Source organism: Plasmodium brasilianum, chromosome 8 (genome assembly GCF_023973825.1).
Source record: "Plasmodium brasilianum strain Bolivian I chromosome 8, whole genome shotgun sequence".
Classification (NCBI taxonomy): Eukaryota; Apicomplexa; class Aconoidasida; order Haemosporida; family Plasmodiidae; genus Plasmodium; species Plasmodium brasilianum.
The window spans coordinates 1243060-1262500 of NC_090121.1; the positions used below are offsets into that span (position 1 = coordinate 1243060).

The following is a 19441-nucleotide window of genomic DNA, read 5'->3' on the forward strand; positions in this document are numbered from 1 at the left end:
AGTAGATATGCGTTGCGTGTATGTATGTATATATGTATGTATGTATATATGTATGTATATATGTATGTATGTATATATGTATGTATATATGTATGTATGTATATGTATGTATATGTATGTATATGTATAGATATGCGTGCAGCGTGTTAGGGAGAGGGGGTAATGCGTGGCGCACGGCTATTTCGGAGGCGCTTCCCTCCAGTTTGAGGTCATTGAAGGATGTGCATATTGCTCATCTTTTATTTTGTTTATACATATGTACGTGTATTTATTTCCTTCTTTATTTTTTTTTTTTTTTTTTTAATTTACGCTTATTTTTATTTTATCTTGCAATTGTTGTGTTGTTATTGACATTTGTTAAAGGTAAAATAAAATGAAGCACATTGGTACCATGCGCCCCACTATTTTTGTGTTCAATTATTTGTTTTTCACCCTCGCGTATCAGTCATCAGTTTGGAGAAGATTTGACAAAATTTACTCAAGTTCTAACCAAGTTAGGGGAAATTCAGGCAATTTTTGAAAAATTTCTTACCAAGTCAAGAGAAGTTCTAGCCATGCTAGTAGAACTTCTAACCAAAATTCATAGCAATATCCTTAAAATATGTGCTTTCCAAAACAAATAGACATCTTAATTATTTTATTTTTTTTTTTTTTATTTCTGAAGAAAAAACATATTATTCTTATTTTTGTTTTTAATATTTTAAAAGAAAAGCGTATTTTATTTTTTTTTTTATTTTTTTTTTTATTTTTTTTTTTATTTCCTTTTTTTTATTTCTTTTTTTTTATTTTTCATTTTCTACCTTTTATTTTTTATGTAATATTATATTTACATCACTTTGTAAATTGTGAAAATTATGATATCCTGGTATATATATTCATAAGTAAGAAAATGGCTCTTGCTTACATTTTTTTAAATCGCTAAGAGGAAGTCAGCTACATATAATAGCTGCATATGTGTTTTCATAATATATACACATGCGTGTAAGTATATGTAAAAGTTAATATGTAAATGTTAATATGTAAATGTTAATATGTACATGCTACTATGTACATGCTACTATGTACATGCTACTATGTACATGCTACTATGTACATGCTACTATGTAAAAGTTAATATGTAAAAGTTAATATGTAAATGCTAATATGTGCATGTGTGCACTCACATACATGTGCGCTTATGCGTGAAGCATCTTTTTTTCTATGTGCATTACTTTTTTTTTTTTTCTTTTTTTAATTTTATATGTAAATAAATTCTCTGGCTTCTACATTTTTTATATGTACATATAGGGGAAAATACACATAAACACCACACACATGTGTGTGTGTGAAGCTAGGTGTGTATATACAAGTACTTATGTATGTATACACCTTATTACAATTTTCTTATGAAATTTCTAGAATTTTCTTTTTTTTAAAAACTCAAATTATAAATCTGAAAATAGAGTTGAGTTAAATTCTCATGTTGTAAATGCGCATTCCACGTTAATGCAAATTTTGAACATATTTCCCAAGGAGGGTTCATTAAATGGACTGATCTTTTAAAAGCGAAATAACTCGCAAGCGTCTAGTTTTGTTTTATTTTAGTTTCATAAAGTGTACATGTTCACGTTTAGGATATACGATATTGTTTTAAATGATTCTTTTAACTGAAAAGGGAAGTTTCGTTGTTGTAACTTCGAGTAATACAAAGAAGAAAAAGTATAGTTTTTAAAAAGTAAAAGAAAAGATAAAAAAATATCCACTCGAGAAACGCAAAATGGGAAATATTTTAAATAGAGAAGAAGAATACATTGTCATGTGAGCTATCCGCTTTGATGGTTACGCATGTCCACGTGCACATTTGTTACCCAAAGGGAGGGACGTAGTGTATTATGGTCAAAAGGACAATGAGCAGAAACACGTCTAGCATTACACTTGTGGAGTGATTTTTGTTAAAATCCTTATAATTCTTACCTGTTAATTCCCATAATTCTTTTTTCGTTTTGATAGGCTCAGACTGTTCTTTGTTTGTGGAATTTTTAAAATTGTTGGAATCATCAGACAATAAATTATTAGAAGATTCAATAACATCATGGGATTCAATAATGTCTGGGGAAACTTTATCATTAGTAATAATATAATCAATTTGATTAGTAGTATCTATTTTAAAATTTTTTGTATTACATATGCATCTAAAATAGATGTATTTTATTTGTTTTTCCTCTAAGAGATTACCAATATTTTTGAATACAACAAAACGAGTTTCATTAATATAACTATCACTTTGTGGTAATTTTTTGTTTAAATAATAATATAAGAATGGAACCGATTTTGGAAAAATTTTATGTATTTGAATTTTTTTATTTGATGAATCTACTAAGGTTAAAGTACAAGGAGTAGATGTAACCTCATGTTCTGTTTGACATATCATACCAATATATGTAGTTTCAACAAATTCGTTTATTAAAAATTTTGTTTTCTCCTGATAATATTTATAATATTTATAATGTATGTCGAAAAAGTCAGAGAAATTTATTCCAAGCACTTTCTTTACAGGAGTGATTATTCGTTGTAATCGTATATAGGCATATTTTATAGTATTATCCTCTACTCTTGTAAATCCAATTTTTATTGTTCTACTACTCGGTATATTTTGTGGTATTGTTAAAACTAAATGTTTATCGTCTACTTGAAGAAATTCATTAATATTAGATTGACTAAGAATAGAATATAATGATACATAAATATCATTATAAAGTATATTAGATTTTAATATCTCTTTATCAATTATCCAATTTTCATTAAAATATATTCTTATTTTACTTTTATTATAAATAAAGAAGTCGCATAAGTCTAATGAAATATTACATTCATATTCTCTATAATAATTTTCCAATGTTAAAGATATATTTAATTTTTCTTTATTATTCCCACTTTCAAATACACAAGTAGTACCTTTAAAATTAGCATATGTTAAAATATATCTATAGAAAAAAAAAGTATAAATGGTTACTTGTTCTTCCTCTACATTTTCTTCCTCTAAGTAATAAAGAGATGTTTTGTCATTTTCATACATTTCATTTGATATGAAGCACCCCTCTCCTATTTTAAATCTACTTGGAGTTACAATACTGAAACTCACTTCTTCGTTATTTGTAGGATTTACATCAATATTACTCATATTTACTGTGCACATGTTATTGACAAATGTATTCATCACGTACAGACTCCCTCCGGTCCTAAACTCGCACCCTGTACCCTTCATGCTCAGATTCTGCAAAGGAAAGAAGATGAACATATACATGAATGGGAAATGCATACGACGTTGAGGGGATGTGCATATACATATATATATAACAAATTGTGTAATGTGCATGCACGGAATGGTTAGCGTGCGAGAACGAACAAAATGAACATCATCCATAAACAGATGAGCACACACGAAATGGTCATTACTCGTGAAAAAGTTAAGCATACACGAAATTATCATCACACGCAAGTTAAGCACATGCGAATCAGGCAACAGCGAGCCCTTTTCCCAGAACTCTGGGTACTGTTATATTACCTCAAATACGGAGTAGAAATCCTTGTCTTTTTCGTTGTACTTTTTCCTGTAAGTGACTAGGAGCATTTGACCCCTCTGAAATAAGGATACTCTTGAGCAGGGTACATCTGAAAGTTGTTTGTTTATTTCGTTATTGAGAGCAAGAGAGTTAAAGGACCATCCGATGTAACATATATTGTCTTTTTGAAAAGCTATCGTTTGAAATATTTTATTGCGAAAGACGTATTTATACTTAGTAGTTTCAGTTTCCTTTATTACTTTATTTACTATATCACAAGTATATTCATGCTCGTTAACTTTAATGCACTTTAACTCGTAGAAATTGCTTTCATTAGTTTCATCATATAAGTTAAAATAAACAGAATCCTGCTTAAATTTAATATACATCTTATAACGACATAAAGGAATTCTTTTTTTTAAAATGAACTCAATAGAATTGTCATCTTTCATTGTTAAACCATAGTCAAAAGAGAAGGTACAAAGAATGTTTTCATTTTTATTTATTCCACAAATAAATAATGCTCTCCTGTTTTTATAAAAGTAAGTAACCTTACTAATTATATTTGCTTTATATTGAATATCGTAGTTTATGCTAATCTTATATGTATGAATAGATGGGTCAATATAGTTATTGAATGCAGTCACTCTAATATTCTGGTCGCAACTATATATTAATATTAACTTGTTCATTATATAGTCATCTATAAATGTAAAATAATTTATTTTTTCTGTTGTAAGCAGAACTTCAGATGGTACTCCCCATTCTAATTCATCAAGGAAAAATTTTCTTAATATTAACCCATTATGATCTTCTTCTCCAATAAAAAAACAATAATATAAAAAAAAGTCTTTATCTAAATCAATGAAACCGCTGTATTCGCAGTTGTACTGTGTGTCTATGTATAATTCGTCTTCATCTTTTCTGACAGGGTCAAATTTAACCAGATGTTTTGCAAAAAGGATTACCTTGCTCCAGAGGAGCGCAAGGATTGTTAAAAAGTAACTTACTTTGTTCATCTAGACAATTGGCTGACTTGTTGTAATATTTCCGATATTTCTGATGTTTTATATCTTTTCTACCTTTTCTTCTTTTTTATGACTTGTTTGGACTCTTTTTATTTTTTCTAGTTATTTCTGACTTTTTCAAATTTTTCTGACTTTTTCAAATTTTTCTGACTTTTTCAAATTTTTCTGACTTTTTCAAATTTTTCTGACTTTTTCAAATTTTTCTGACTTTTTCAAATTTTTCTGATTTTTTCAAATTTTTCTGATTTTTTCCGACTCTCTGATTTCTTTTCCTACAATAAGCGACTTGCACAAATGTTCACATGAGCAATATGCTGCACAATTACACAAAACTGACGAGGCTCTCTCGAGGTGGAAGCAAACATATTATCAACATGTGCTTCATTGAGACTTCAACAAAAATAGAGAAAATTTTTCTATCTTACAAGAGAAGAACCTCTTCAAAATAGAAAAAAAGTAAAAGATTATAATGAAAACATAAATAATGGGCAAAACTGATAATACGAAGGAGTTGGTACACTGAAAGCAGTCGTAAGCTCAACACATTGCTTTGCTAAGTGGTACAGGGGTTAGTAAGCACACACAAGCAAAAACGTACAAACACGATGGTTCAATTTGTTTACACCAGAATAATGCTACTTCAACAACTGATAGTATCAGTAAAGAGAGAAGAAAACATGTGAAATTAAGATACACTCAATTTGGTGCATGTGCATATTAATGAATGTAAAAGAAAACTAAAACAATGAAAACAATAATATAAACATAAATATCTTTGTAATTCACATGCAAGCCAATTTTTTTTTTTTTATTATTTTTTAAATGCATTTTTTCTGTTCATGCACTGGAATGGAAGGTTTCAAATGGTGAAAGGCCAGGAGATAAAAAAAAAAAAAAAAAAAAAAAAAAAAAATAGCAGAGCTTGTGAAAAATGAAGAGGTGTCACATGAGCATATAAGCGAGAATATTAATTGTGTCTTTCTTTATTTTTATATTACTGGTCAGGATATAATTTTATCGAGTTTTACACATATTCGCTTTTTTTTTTTTTTTTTTTTTTTGTTGTTGTTGTGTCTGTTGTTGTGTCTGTTGTTGTATCTTTTGTTGTATCTTTTGTTGTATCTTTTGTTGTATCTTTTGTTGTGTCTTTTGTTTTGTCTTTTGTTTTGTCTTTTGTTTTGTCTTTTGTTTTGTCTGTTGCTAGCGATTTTAGCTCGGCATGCACATGTGCACAAAGTGAAAACCTTTTTTTTTTTTAAAAGAACACATGCATTTTTTTTTTTTCTTTTTTTTTTTTTATGCATTCTTATTTTAATAGCAAAAATTGGAAAAAATAATTAACCCTTATTATTTTTTCCTTGACACCTTTTATCTTTATAAAAACATATGCCTAGAGGCATACTCCCGTCGTTTTACATTTTTGCATTATTTTTTAATTTTCGAACGTTTGAAATATAAAAGCCTGAGCGAACAAAATTCATGTAACAGTAACATTGTTAACAAAGTGTGTTAGAAATTAATGATTTTTATGGTAATGAACCGAATACCCTCTAAACGAAAGTGAAGTGTACATCCTTTTTTTCGGCTTCTCCTCTGCTCTCTTCAAAACGTTCACCAGGTGGGTACACGCGTACAAAAGCACACACAAAATAGACGCAAAACAAACGAGAAATAAACGCAAAATAAATGCAAAATAAACTCAAAATAAACTCAAAATAAACTCAAAATAAACTCAAAATAAACGCAAAATAAACGCAAAATAAACGCAAAATAAATGCAAAATAGACTCAAGATAAACGCAAAGTGAACACAAATAAAAATTTTACGTACACATGCATATATAAATACGGGATAACCATTACGCCCACCCATGTACCATTTTCACTCAAATAAAGCATTTGCGCTTATAATAACATGCAGCAAGAAACGACTTGATAAATAATGAGGATCAGTCCTTTCAACAAAGTGAAGGTAGAATTTCTGTCCGGTGTGCACTTCTTAAAAATTGTAACAACTGTTATTATATGAACTTTTTTCTTTAAATTTATATAGTGGCAATCATAAATGTCTAATTTTTTTTTACAAATAAATTTTACCACATGGAAAGGGAAACGCTTACAATTGTTACGATTAATCATAAGGCAAAGATAAAAATATTTTAAAAAAGCATGCAATAGTAGTATAGCATAAGTAGTCTACTCATATCAGACAATTCTATAATAGTATAAGTGGACGGGAAGGTACTTAGTAATAATCATTTCTTTTAAAGGGTTTTTGCTAATACATAATTTTAGTCATATTGGTACTAAAAAAAAAAAAATAAATAAAAAAATAAAAATAAAAAAATACGTTATAATTTTTGTGTTCTCTGTAAATACTTTTTTTTTTTTTGCCTTACATAACTTGTTCAGGTAAAATTGATAAATTGAAAAGGTAATAACAAAAAAAAAAAAAATAAAAATACATAAAAAAATTATAAAAAAAAATTTCTATTATTCACCTAGTACACCCTTATAGGTTTTCCTAATTTACCCTTTTTCGACTTATTCTTTTATAGACTCCTTCAACTCTTTCTCGGTTACTTCATTTATTTGCTTTTTTTTTTTTTTTTTTTTTTTTTGGTCTTCTAATGAATTTCCTATATGTGTGCATATTGCTGCTTAATTCCTATTAATTTATAAATGATATGTAACTACCCCATTTATCCTTCTTTTTGCGTATCTAATGAGATGCATATATGTATATATATTTGTGGATGCGATTTCAAATGGATGCATATATATGCATGTACTTGTGTGTGAAGATGTACTTATGGGAACACATTATCCCCGATAGGGTCAAATACTTAACTCACAATACACTAGAGTTTGCATGTACACAAAAAAAATACTAAGCACTATGTGAGGTTTAACTCTTTTTATAATTGTCTCGACAAGCGTACGAGCTTAGGGGGAAATGATAACAAACTAGAGCTTTCGCATGAGTAATATTTATCACTCAAACGTTTAGAAGTATATATATATATATATATATATATATTTATATGTATTTATATGTATATAAATTATTATATTTTTTTTTTTTTATGTTAAGAATAAAATAGTGAAACTCCTCTGTTAACGTACCTTTTCAAAGGTTTAAAAAAGGAAGGTGTAGGTAAGAATCTTGCCAAAAATTTAATGTTCCTTGTTCGCCTGTCATTTGAAAAAAAACAAAAAAAAAAAAAAAAAAAAAAAAGCATGTACACTTACATAAACTAATGTAACGCTACATAAGTATACCGACTCACCTTAATTTTTTTTTTTTTTTTTTTTCTTTTTAGCTAAAGCATTTCTGTGGTTTTATTAATATTATTAAATAATATCTTTTCCCTTTTTTACAAAACTGAGGAGAAATATTTTCTGTGAGTGTACTGTACATTTAAATACACAAACAAATTGCAGTAATCGTTAATATGTATATATGCATATGTACGTATATGTATGTACATGTATATAAATGTATTTATATCCGTTTAGTCGAAAGGAAGCTTGGTGAATATTCATATAAGAAAAAGTGAAAGAGCGTTTTTCCAAAATAATAGCTAAACTATTTTAATGAATGTACCTTATACTAGTGCGAAATTTTTAAGGCTCATCACAGACGCAGGTATATACTGGTATACTTCAAACGGGCATGCAAATAAGGTGTACTTGTTAACTCATTTATCAGACGCATTAAGAGTGCAGTGCAATTGTGGGAGTTAAAAACGAACCGTTTGCTTCCTCAGAAGAAAGTTGTTTTCATCATAAAAAGAGGTTCCGTTGTTCTAGAAGAGTACACTTTTTTTTGTCATCAAGAACTGTGTGCTGCTTAACAGTCGTGTTCTGCTCAACATCTGTGTGTTTCTTTCCATTTTTTGAGGGCGTTGTTTAGTTTCTGTTCCCATTTCATAAGTAAAGCACAGAGCGTGTGTGCATATTGCAAGAAAAATTGATAGAATGGCTGGTTTGAGTGCAGGTTACGACTTATCTGTGTCAACATTTTCCCCTGATGGTAGACTATACCAAGTTGAATATATTTACAAATCCATAAATAATAACAACACAGCATTAAGTTTAGAATGTAAAGATGGTAATATATGTTGTTGTATAAACTCAAATCTGGAAAAAAATAAGATGATTAGAAAAAATAGCTATAATAGAATTTATCATATTAACAATAATATTATTATGACTTATGCAGGTTTAGATGGTGATGCCAGAAATATTATTGATCGTGCAAAAAGTGAAGCCAATAATTATTATTATAATTTTCATACGAACATACCACTACATATTTTAGCTAATCGAATTTCGTTATATATCCATGCTTATACGCTGTATTGGCATTTACGACCATTTGCTTCCTCAGTTATAGTTGCTTCTTTTGATAAAACGGAGAAGGGTAATACTCAGAGGAGTGGATGTGTGTTAAGGAGTTTTGTACGTTACATGCACGTTTGACACGATTGTACGCAGTGTGCGTATCCGTTTACATGTACCATGTGTATACTTCGTTAGTTTTATGCCCGCTAAGAAGCCTAGAGTGGGCAATGCAACACAGCATAGATATATGCATATACATACGTACATATATATGCATGTATATATGTGCACGTTTGTATGTGCTTTTGTTTTATTTTATTTTATTTTGTTTTTTCCTCTTTTCATTTCTTCTTACTTTCACCATTCCCTCTTTTCATCTTATTATTTTTTTTTTTTTTCCAGGAGAAATATACTGTATAGAACCTAACGGGGCGTGCTACAAATACTCAGGAGTAGTCATAGGAAAAAACAAGGAAATGTTTAAAACAGAATTAGAAAAGAAAAATTATAAAAACATAGAAGTTAAAGAGGCCTTAGTTGATATATACAAATTTATCTTAACAAGTGATGACCATATGAATAAGGATAATTTGCCATACTTAGTTAACTTCTCATGGGTATGTGAGGCATCATCATATGAGTTTCAAAATATTGAAAAGGAAATTTTAGATGAAGCTATTAACGCTGCTGTAGATTCAGTGGAGCAGTTAAATCAGTAAGATCATCCATCCACGTGGAGTTATAATAAGCGCAAATGGCATGCTTGCATATATATATGTACATATATGTGTATATATATACATCTTTGTACAAGTTTAATTGTATATGTGTGCATGACCATGTGTTTCCCTGTATTAACATGATATGAACATATGTACACCTGTGTGTGGAATTTTCAGCGCTTTGATTTCATTTTATATTACTTTATTTTATGTTTTATTAAATATGCAAGTTAATACAATGGAAGATACAGTGGAACTTTTTTAATTAATTTTGAATTGTAATGAAAAAAAAAAAAAAAAAAAAAAAAAAAAAAAAGCCTGTACAAGTAAGGTTTTTATTAAAATAGGAAAAGTTGAGAGTTTTAAATGGCACACACACACCACATATGACTAAGATAGATTGTTCAACTTAGTGCACAGGAGTTTACAGGTATTTATATGCACTTATACGTACATATACGAATTTATCGTATTAATAGGTATGTATACGTATTAATGTAAACTTATATATCACCTTTTATACTAGTTTTATTTCCATTTCAAAGAGAAAAAAAAAAAAATTTGAATAAAAAAAGGAAAAATTTGTGCTCTGCATTAATTTTCGCATTTTTGAAATACATTCAGTTGGACTTAAATAATATAACAAAAAATAAAAAAGCATATTGGAATAAAATAAAATGGATAAAAAAGGAAAAAAGGAAAAAAGGAAAAAAGGAAAAAAGAAAAAAAGAAAAAAAGAAAAAAAGAAAAAAACAAGGTGTCTTTGATAATGCTCTTACGATTATTCAAGTGTAACATATGCTCATTAGCACATATACCAACCCACGTTAGCAAACTGTCCAGAACGCTTTAAATGTGTAAATATTTTTGTACATTTACATATATCTGTGTATATTTACAAATTCCTATACATTTGTATACGTTTAAATATGCATTCATCCAGTCCGCTTTTGTAAATTCTTGAAAGGAAAAAGCTTCGCTTTTCTGTGTTGGACATTTGTTATTAATAACGGCATTTTTCAATTTTTACATTTCACTTTTTCTGTTTTGAAAATTTGAAATATCGAGCGTTTTGTGTTTTAAGCATTACGTTCCGTTTTTCAGTTTTTGCATTATTTCAATTAGTTTTCATATAAATAGGTTTTAATTTTTATTTTTATCTTAACTTTCATTTTATTTTTACTTTAATCTTTTTCGGCCTCCCGATTTATACACATGACCACAATTTGTTGAGAACTTCCTGAATATGTCATGGCAAAGCTTATTTCACATTTTTACTTTTTCACATTTTTACTTTTTCATATATTTACATTTTTACATTTTTACATTTTTACATTTTTTCATCTTTACATTTTTACATTTTTACATTTTTTCATCTTTACATTTTTACATTTTTTCACCTTTACATTTTTACATTTTTTCACCTTTACATTTTTACATTTTTTCATCTTTACATTTTTACATTTTCTCAAAAAAGAATTTTTTTTTAATTTTTTTTGATTTTTGATTATTTTTTAATTTTTTTAAAATTTGGAAATATTCGAATTAAAACGTTGAAGTTATGAGGATTGAGGTAAATGTGTTTTTGCGTATACATGAACGAACTGAACATGTTGAACGTATTGAACGAATTGAACGATTTGAACAACTTGAAGCAAAACCAGTTCATGTGAACGTACGAAAGAAGAAAGTATAAATGAGCCTGTGAGGAAAAATTAAATAAATTATCCTGTTGTACAGTAACCTACTTATAAAGTCAAGTTTGCAAAAACGTACAGTCACTTAGCCTGTTTTTATAACTCAATACAAAACTAATTATTCAAAAAAAAAAATGAAAAATTTGTATGTAATACTTTTGATTTACAACAACATGTAGTGCAGCATTATTGTATTTTGTTTCGATTTTATTTGAAACTTTTGTAAAACCTGAATTGTTCAGAAAATAGCGTCCATTAGGGAGAAGTGTAATTAAGCATTTTTATTTTTTTTTTAATTCCTATAGCCATTAAGTGTACCCAAGTTTTTGTCATTGCTTATATTTTAACATTGCTTATATTTTGCAATTGATTATATTTTGCCATTGCTTATATTTTAACATTGCTTATATTTTAACATTGCTTATATTTTAGCATTGCTTATATTTTAGCATTGCTTATATTTTAGCATTGCTTATATTTTAGCATTGCTTATATTTTAGCATTGCTTATATTTTAGCATTGCTTATATTTTGCCATTACTTATATTTTGCCATTGCTTATATTTTGCCATTGCTTTTTATTTTTCATTTCCTTTATCTTCTTTTTTTTCTTTTGTTTTATGTTTTCGTAATAGTAATTGTGCTGTATTTATATATATATTTATACATGTACATATACTTATATATGTACATGCACGCACGTGTATTTGTGTGTACTGAAGCGTAGTAATAAACGCATACAGTACCGATTCAGAAGAGCGTTCCAATGAGCTACTTGATGACCATACAAATTTTATTTTTTTTTTTTTTTATGAACATTGTGAAAATATAGTGAACATCTTGAAGAAACATAAGAGAGCAAAAAAAAAAAAAAAAAAAAAAAAAAAATCAGTTGCTTTAGTAAAAATGAATATAATAGACGAATATGACTTAGATATGTATAAAAATATTGTTATGTCGAATAACTGCAAAGATGAAGACTTGCTCTGCATTTTTAATACTTCTAGTTTTCTGAACACGTTATGTTTCTTTATTTTTTTTATTATGTTCTTATGGGCCCTCGCAATTATATCGAGATATTACACTTCCTACAGTATTATAAAGTATTTAAAAAATAGAAAGGTAAGATGGACGTGCGTATATTCATCTATGTGGTGTGCTCGCCTTTGCATAGATGTATACATGTATGTTGTGTGTATATTTGTGTTGAGTGTATATTTGTGTTGATTGTATATATTTGTGTTGAGTGTATATATTTGTGTTGAGTGTATATGTTTGTGTTGATTGTATATTTGTGTTGATTGTATATATTTGTGTTGAGTGTATACATGTATGTTGTGTGTATATTTGTGGTGAGTGTATATTTGTGTTGATTGTATATTTGTGTTGATTGTATATATTTGTGTTGAGTGTATATATTTGTGTTGATTGTATATTTGTGTTGATTGTATATATTTGTGTTGAGTGTATATTTGTGTTGATTGTATATTTGTGTTGATTGTATATATTTGTGTTGAGTGTATATATTTGTGTTGATTGTATATTTGTGTTGCACCCGTTTGTGTGTTTATTATTTGCTTTTAATTATTTCGTGTGTATTATATCCTGTTCATTTTTGCTTGCATATTTGCAGTGCCGCCCTCATGTGTGCCTTTATTTTTTTCCCTTGTTTCTCAGGCCATATACATGAAAAACATGTCGAGGCATATCAACGAAATAAAGATGTTATGCAGAAGCCATGTAAACGATATAATAAGGATTAAAAAAAAGATAACACCGAAGAATGTGAAAAAGATAAATTTGAATATAAGCATAAATAATAACATACAACTCTTTAAAAATTATCTTAGTTCGAGTTGTAATGATTTGAACAGTATCTATAAATATTCTATTACATTTACTTTTTCTTCCAAGAATTCTTTGTATATAAGACTGTTTTGGGGCGTCTTATTAAATGAAGTAAATGAAATGATACAGGAAAAAACTGAATCGTATAGAAATTCGACAAATGGTCAGAATACTGTTATATGTATAGACAATTTTAGGAATTTTTTTAAAGAGGGCTTTAGCAAATCAATACCAAGTAAAAGAACATCAGATGCAACTACATTTTTATTAGATAAACAAAAAAGTGATTACTACTCTAGTTCGGAGGAAGACTCTTTAATCGATTTTAGTTCTTGCTTTTATAAAACCTCCAATTCTTTTTATACCAGTGGTAATAACATTACGTATACTATGCCCTATGACGAAGGCTTTTGTGTAACAGAAATTTTAAGTAGAATTGAGCGTGAGAAGAGGAATAATAATAATAGTAGTGGAAGTGGTGCTGGCAACAATTATGGCAGTAGCTATAGCAGTGGCTACAACTGTGGTTACTACAATGAGTACAGAAATAACTACAACAATGATAACAATAGTAATAGTAACAGCAATGTGGCCGAAACGAACGATAGGCAGAGGGTAAGCCATGTTGATTCGATAGAAAGTAAAATTATGAACAGTAATGCGATAGATGAACTTGTAAGGATACCCTTAATAATAGTCCTGAATGATATTTGTCCAAATGAGGAATATTATTTAAATAAATCATCTTCATCATGTAGTAGTAGTAGTAGTAGTAGTAGGAATAATAGAAATATGAAAGGAAAGAACAACCATTCTAATGCACTAATAGTTTTAGTAGACTTTAAAAAAATGAAAGACAAGTATAAACCTTATATAATAAAAGATATCTGCATATTAAATGAAAACATATCTTCATCATCTATGCAAAAAAGTAAAAAAAAAAAAGATTTATATCAATTTGTGGATATATTAGACATATATGGACATGAAGAACATGATAAGGAATGTTTGATATGTATGACTTCATATAAAGATACCTTGTTGATGCCATGTAGGCATTCTTCTTTCTGTTACGATTGTATGAAGTCTTTAAGGCAAGAAAAATGTCCAATATGCAGATGCCTCTTCACTTCCTTTATTAAATTTCCTTTAAAGAATTTGGACAAGGGTGATGTCAATTAGCTCAGTGTGTGGTGCATGTTACTACCGTTGTGTGTGCAGATTTATTTCGTTCTCTTTTCCACACCCATATGTTGTACAGAAATGGGGAAGAAACACGTTCACGTTTTTGTGTAATTTAGCTATCCTGTGCTTTATTATTTTTTTATTTCGCATGTGGACATTTTTACATGTAAACATTTTCACATATTCACATGTTCATGTTTTTACATTTTCACATATTCACATGTTCATGTTTTTACATTTTCACATATTCACATGTTCATGCTTTTACATTTTCACATATTCACATGTTCATGCTTTTACATTTTCACATATTCACATGTTCATGTTTTTACATTTTCACATATTCACATGTTCATGTTTTTACATTTTCACATATTCACATGTTCATGTTTTTACATTTTCATATTTTTACATTTTCATATGTTCACATGTTCACATAATATGACATAACATTTTTTTCGTTCTTAAAAGAGCAGCTGCCCTTAAAGCATTATTGCTTTTTTTTCTTCATCTTGATTGAGACCTTTTTTTTGAAAAAACTGTATTTTTTTGCGTGATTAAAAAAGCTAAAATTTTTACGTTAATTTGTTATTATTCAGTAAGTTTTAAAATATTAAAAATTGTTATTGGCTTGTTTTAAGTAGTTGTGGTTCGATTTTGTCTTTCCAGTTTTCTTTTATATTTTATTTTGTTCATTATTCATAAACGATCGTTTTTGCATTTTGCGATTTTATTTTGCATTTTTACTTTATTTTTTTCTTTCCTCCAATTTGATTAATAATATAAATGTAATAAAAAATAAAATGAACAAGACAGGTAATAGTGGGTTTAAAAAATCAAAAAGGTTACAATTATGTACGCACACGCAAAAAAAAAAACACACATATAAATATATATGTGCATATATACATATATATATATATATATATATATACATACACTTACACTTACACTTACACAATTAAACAAGTTCATATTGCATGTACATCGCGATATATAATAAATGGAAAAATTAAAGGAAGATTTATATGTAATTATTGTGAACAACATGCGGTTCTTCAAAGCGGTTGGACAGTCAACAAATGTGTATATATATATGTATGGGTATATACATATATACGTATATATATACATACGTACACGTGTGCACTGCGCAACTCATAAGACCTAAAAAAAGAACCCTAGAACTTTTCCTCCCGTATGTTTTCTTCTTGCCTCTTCATGATCCATTATTCCATAAGGTGTCGTTAAAATTAAATGTCCAAAAAGTCTACTTGGTAGTATGCTCGTTATAATTTTTTCGATTTCTTCCAGCTTCACGTCATACCTGCACGTGTTCATAAAGAAAAAAAAAAAAAAAAATATATATATATATATATAATATATATATATATATATATGGCTATCTTCCCATAAGCATTAGGGATATCCATAAACATGTACATGACAGGTGCGCACATATACAGTGTTTGTATACGTAAACATATATATAAATTCACACACACATGTATAAATATGTATGTATACATATTTATACATGTATGTACATTTGCACCTCTGTGCTTATTACCTTGGTGATATGACGGCGCACTTGTTTATTCTCCCTAATAAATTGACCACAATTTTACCTGACCTGTGGTCATCTACTATTTCAAAATTTCCAATATATCCCTTTTTTTGCATGTACTGTAAAAACCTTACAACAACTTTTGATGAAGGTCGTATTAAAACTTGTCGTCTCCCTCTCTTCTCAGCATTGTTTATTGTTTTTAAGCAGTCGGCCAATACGCTCATGCGAACCATCTGTTTTATTGAAAAAAGAAAAGAAAAAAAAAAAGGAAAAAACAAATTATAAAAATGAAAGAAGAAAAATCCAAACGTGAAAATATTATTGCCATGTCAGGTGGTATTTTGTACGTGCTTATATATAGGTGCATGCGGTTGAGCAAAATATAAAATAGGTTTATAATCCCAGTAGAAAGAAAAAAAAAAAAAAGAATGTAGCCTTGAACAATAAACTTTCAAAGAAATTTTATACGGAAAAAAATATTTCCACGTACAGAACTGCTCAAAGTACACTACGCAATTTGCCACTGCGGCATGCAAAAAACAAATCAAACAAAACAAACAAAACAAACAAAACAAACAAAACAATTGTTATGTTAAGAAAAAGATTACGGAATAAAATATTTCGTTCTTTTTTTTCATCTATTTTCACCTAATATATTTCATTTTTTCCATTTTTTTCGAATTTTTTCGCATTATACCTTGCTTATACGTTAAGCTTCTTTTTCGAGATATTCAGAAAAAGTAATTGCTGATAAAAATAAGTAAAAGGATATTCAAAATAATTTGGGCTTCTTAATATTCAAGAGGTATCAATACGGGATTGTTTCAAAAATTATAAAAGTTTAAGAAATGTATTTGGTTATAAATATATTTTTATATGTTTTAATTATTTAATTTTTTTTTTTTCCACATTTATTTTTTTAAAGTTTTTCAAAAAACTGCATTATTAAATATGTACATGTATACATGTATAGGTATATGTATATGTTTATGTAAATATAAATGTACGTAAAAATTTTCTTTTATATATTTTAAGCATTCCATCAGTTGTGCCACTCCATTTTGCACTGACTATATTTGGTTTAAACGGTATTTTATTTTTTTTTTTGACTGCAAGAAACAATAATAAGAATTTTAAGCAAACAATATTTTTTGTATGTGAGGAGGGAAAGAGCAAACAAAATAAAATAATTATTACGATAAAATGAAAATACACTTTAAGGTAAAATTTGGAATTGGTACGTATGTTCTTGTTCTTCTTCTTCTTCTTCTCCTTCTAATTATTATTATTATTATGCTTTTTTTTTTTTTTTTTTATTTGTTAAAATAAACTTGTTATGTAGTAAACGATTAATGAACAGTTAATGGGCTAAGATGAAATAAGCACCTCGGTAATAATATTTTTTTTACCTGCGTGTGAAGTCAAACCTCTACCGCACATATATACATACATATGTTTATTTATACATATACATATATACATATATACATACATATGTTTATTTATACATATACACATGCGAATGGTCATCTCTTCATCGCTGATATTACATCTTAGTGTTATTTAAAAAACATATCACCATTTTCATTTTTTTTTCATTTTACCTTAATTAAGATCAAAAAAATGTAACACTAAAAATACGACAAAATATGTACTAATGCTATATATATCTTTATATGTATTAACGTATGTAAGCTTATGAACTAAGGGTGCTAAATTGGCTTTATTTTTTAACGTAATTTATGCTAATGAGAAAATGATCAATCTATGTATACATATGTATATATGTACACATAAATATGCATAAACAGGTATACACAAATATAAACTCGTATAAATAGGTATATACAGGTATAGATACATGTATATACATATTTGTTTATAAGTGTACGCATACACATTTACAACTCACCTTACCTGTGCATGCACCTTTTCACCAGTGTACATTTGTAGAAAAAAAATTTAAATCATAGTTTATACATTTCCTTTTGGACATACTTTAATATGTACTTGTTTTGCGCGTTCTAATGATGAAGAGTGAGAAAAGAAGTGCCAGGAATGGTTGTAGGTAAGACTGTTTAAATAATAAGCTTACAACTTAAATATTAAAAGGGGCATGCGTATAAGTATAAACTTTTATATGTATTTGTATATAAGTACATATGAAAGACAATTTTAAAAAAGTTTATCCTAGGAGGTAAAAATTTAAAAACAAAAAAAAAAAAAAAAAAAAAAAAAAAAGTTTACATAATGCGATGGAGAGTAAGTAATGCAAGGTATAATACGCTGTATACAAAAGAAAATACATTTAACTTTGATAACATATAAAAAAAAAAAAAAAAAAAAAAAGCATAGAAGAGCATAACATAGCAAACGTAAATGTATAACATAACAACATCCTGTACTTACATAATTCATTTAACATAAAAAAATAAAAATAAAAATTAAGGTGCATTTTTTTTTTTTTTTTTTTTTTTTTTTTTTTTATTCCCACATAACTGCATAACATTTTCCTGTTTATACTGTTACATCCTGGACCTCTTACTTTATTATTATATATTATTTTGACAAGTTAGTCCTTTATATATACTGTGTAAATCTCATGTTGCACATTTTCCATATACTGGGTTTCATTATATATATAAGTATATATGTGAGTTTGTGCATATGTGAGTTTGTGCATATGTGTGTTTGTGCATATGTGTGTTTCGCTGCAAGAACTGCCTATGTCGTTGCATCTTTTCTGTATACATTTTTTCCCCTGCCCCTTCTTACAAAATTGTAAAAAATTATTTCCATCTCGTAAATGCATACAATGAGTAATTAATGTAATGCATAGGCAAATTCCGATTCCTGTCATTACTTGGCATTCTTGCGTAAGTACGTATATATATGTATATATATATATATATATATGTATATATATATGTGTTTGTGTGTGTGTGTGTGTACATACACGCACATGCGGGACTGCGCAAGAACTACATATCATACGACTAAACATTTCTCCTTCTGACTCCTTCTTGAGTTAATTTTTCGGTCAAGTTACCAGTAATTTGTGTTAAGTGATTAGTAGCTGTCTGGCTAATTTTATGAACAGTATCATCTATAGTTTTTTCATGTTTTAACAAAATCGGTCGTATAATATAATTGTATACTATTTCTGCTCCTCGTACTTGAGGCATGTACAAATATAAAAGAAAAAGCAATTTTATTAAATAATAGAAAGGAACCCAAAATAAAATAATGTCAATTAGATATTCAATAAAGAAGAATAATGAAAAGACAACCCAGTAGGTTAACCATAGTTTTGTTTCATCTTTGCTCTGTGATTCTACGGCCTTGAATGACTGGTATGCTGCAATTTTGAAGATAAGCATGCAAGGGAAAAATGGTAAATTAAAAAATGGAAAAATTGTACGCGTAATTTGTCATTTAAATATTTGCGCAGATATACATGAACATGTTCATATAAACATACATATATATTTGTAATGCGTATGC

The 19441-nt window shown here is 28.0% G+C and overlaps 5 protein-coding genes across 5 annotated transcripts in view; 2 read left to right on the top strand and 3 right to left on the bottom strand.

The window, feature by feature from the left end:
- Positions 1-1843: 1843 nt before the first annotated feature.
- Positions 1844-6051, bottom strand: MKS88_002431 (6-cysteine protein; the record flags this gene model as incomplete). The annotated part of the gene is made up of 5 exons (XM_067215440.1): positions 1844-3253; positions 3545-4510; positions 4779-4842; positions 5599-5814; positions 5987-6051. The coding sequence occupies 5 exons, from the start codon at positions 6049-6051 to the stop codon at positions 1844-1846; spliced, it is 2721 nt and encodes a 906-aa protein (XP_067073866.1).
- A 2499-nt stretch (positions 6052-8550) lies between these two features.
- Positions 8551-9635, top strand: MKS88_002432 (proteasome subunit alpha type-3; the record flags this gene model as incomplete). The annotated part of the gene is made up of 2 exons (XM_067215441.1): positions 8551-8995; positions 9319-9635. The coding sequence occupies 2 exons, from the start codon at positions 8551-8553 to the stop codon at positions 9633-9635; spliced, it is 762 nt and encodes a 253-aa protein (XP_067073867.1).
- A 2605-nt stretch (positions 9636-12240) lies between these two features.
- On the top strand, positions 12241-14364 carry MKS88_002433 (E3 ubiquitin-protein ligase; the record flags this gene model as incomplete). The annotated part of the gene is made up of 2 exons (XM_067215442.1): positions 12241-12456; positions 13012-14364. 2 exons carry the CDS (start codon positions 12241-12243, stop codon positions 14362-14364), a joined length of 1569 nt encoding a protein of 522 aa, XP_067073868.1.
- A 1170-nt stretch (positions 14365-15534) lies between these two features.
- On the bottom strand, positions 15535-16170 carry MKS88_002434 (40S ribosomal protein S15A; the record flags this gene model as incomplete). The annotated part of the gene is made up of 2 exons (XM_067215443.1): positions 15535-15694; positions 15938-16170. 2 exons carry the CDS (start codon positions 16168-16170, stop codon positions 15535-15537), a joined length of 393 nt encoding a protein of 130 aa, XP_067073869.1.
- Positions 16171-18933: 2763 nt separating this feature from the next.
- The window catches only part of MKS88_002435 (protein YOP1), a gene marked incomplete at both ends in the record, with an annotated part of 1299 nt that continues 791 nt past the window's right edge, over positions 18934-19441 (bottom strand). Inside the window, one exon of the mRNA XM_067215444.1 lies at positions 18934-19295. Within this exon, the coding sequence (XP_067073870.1) occupies positions 18934-19295 (362 nt within the window). The remainder of the gene's footprint in view (positions 19296-19441) is intronic.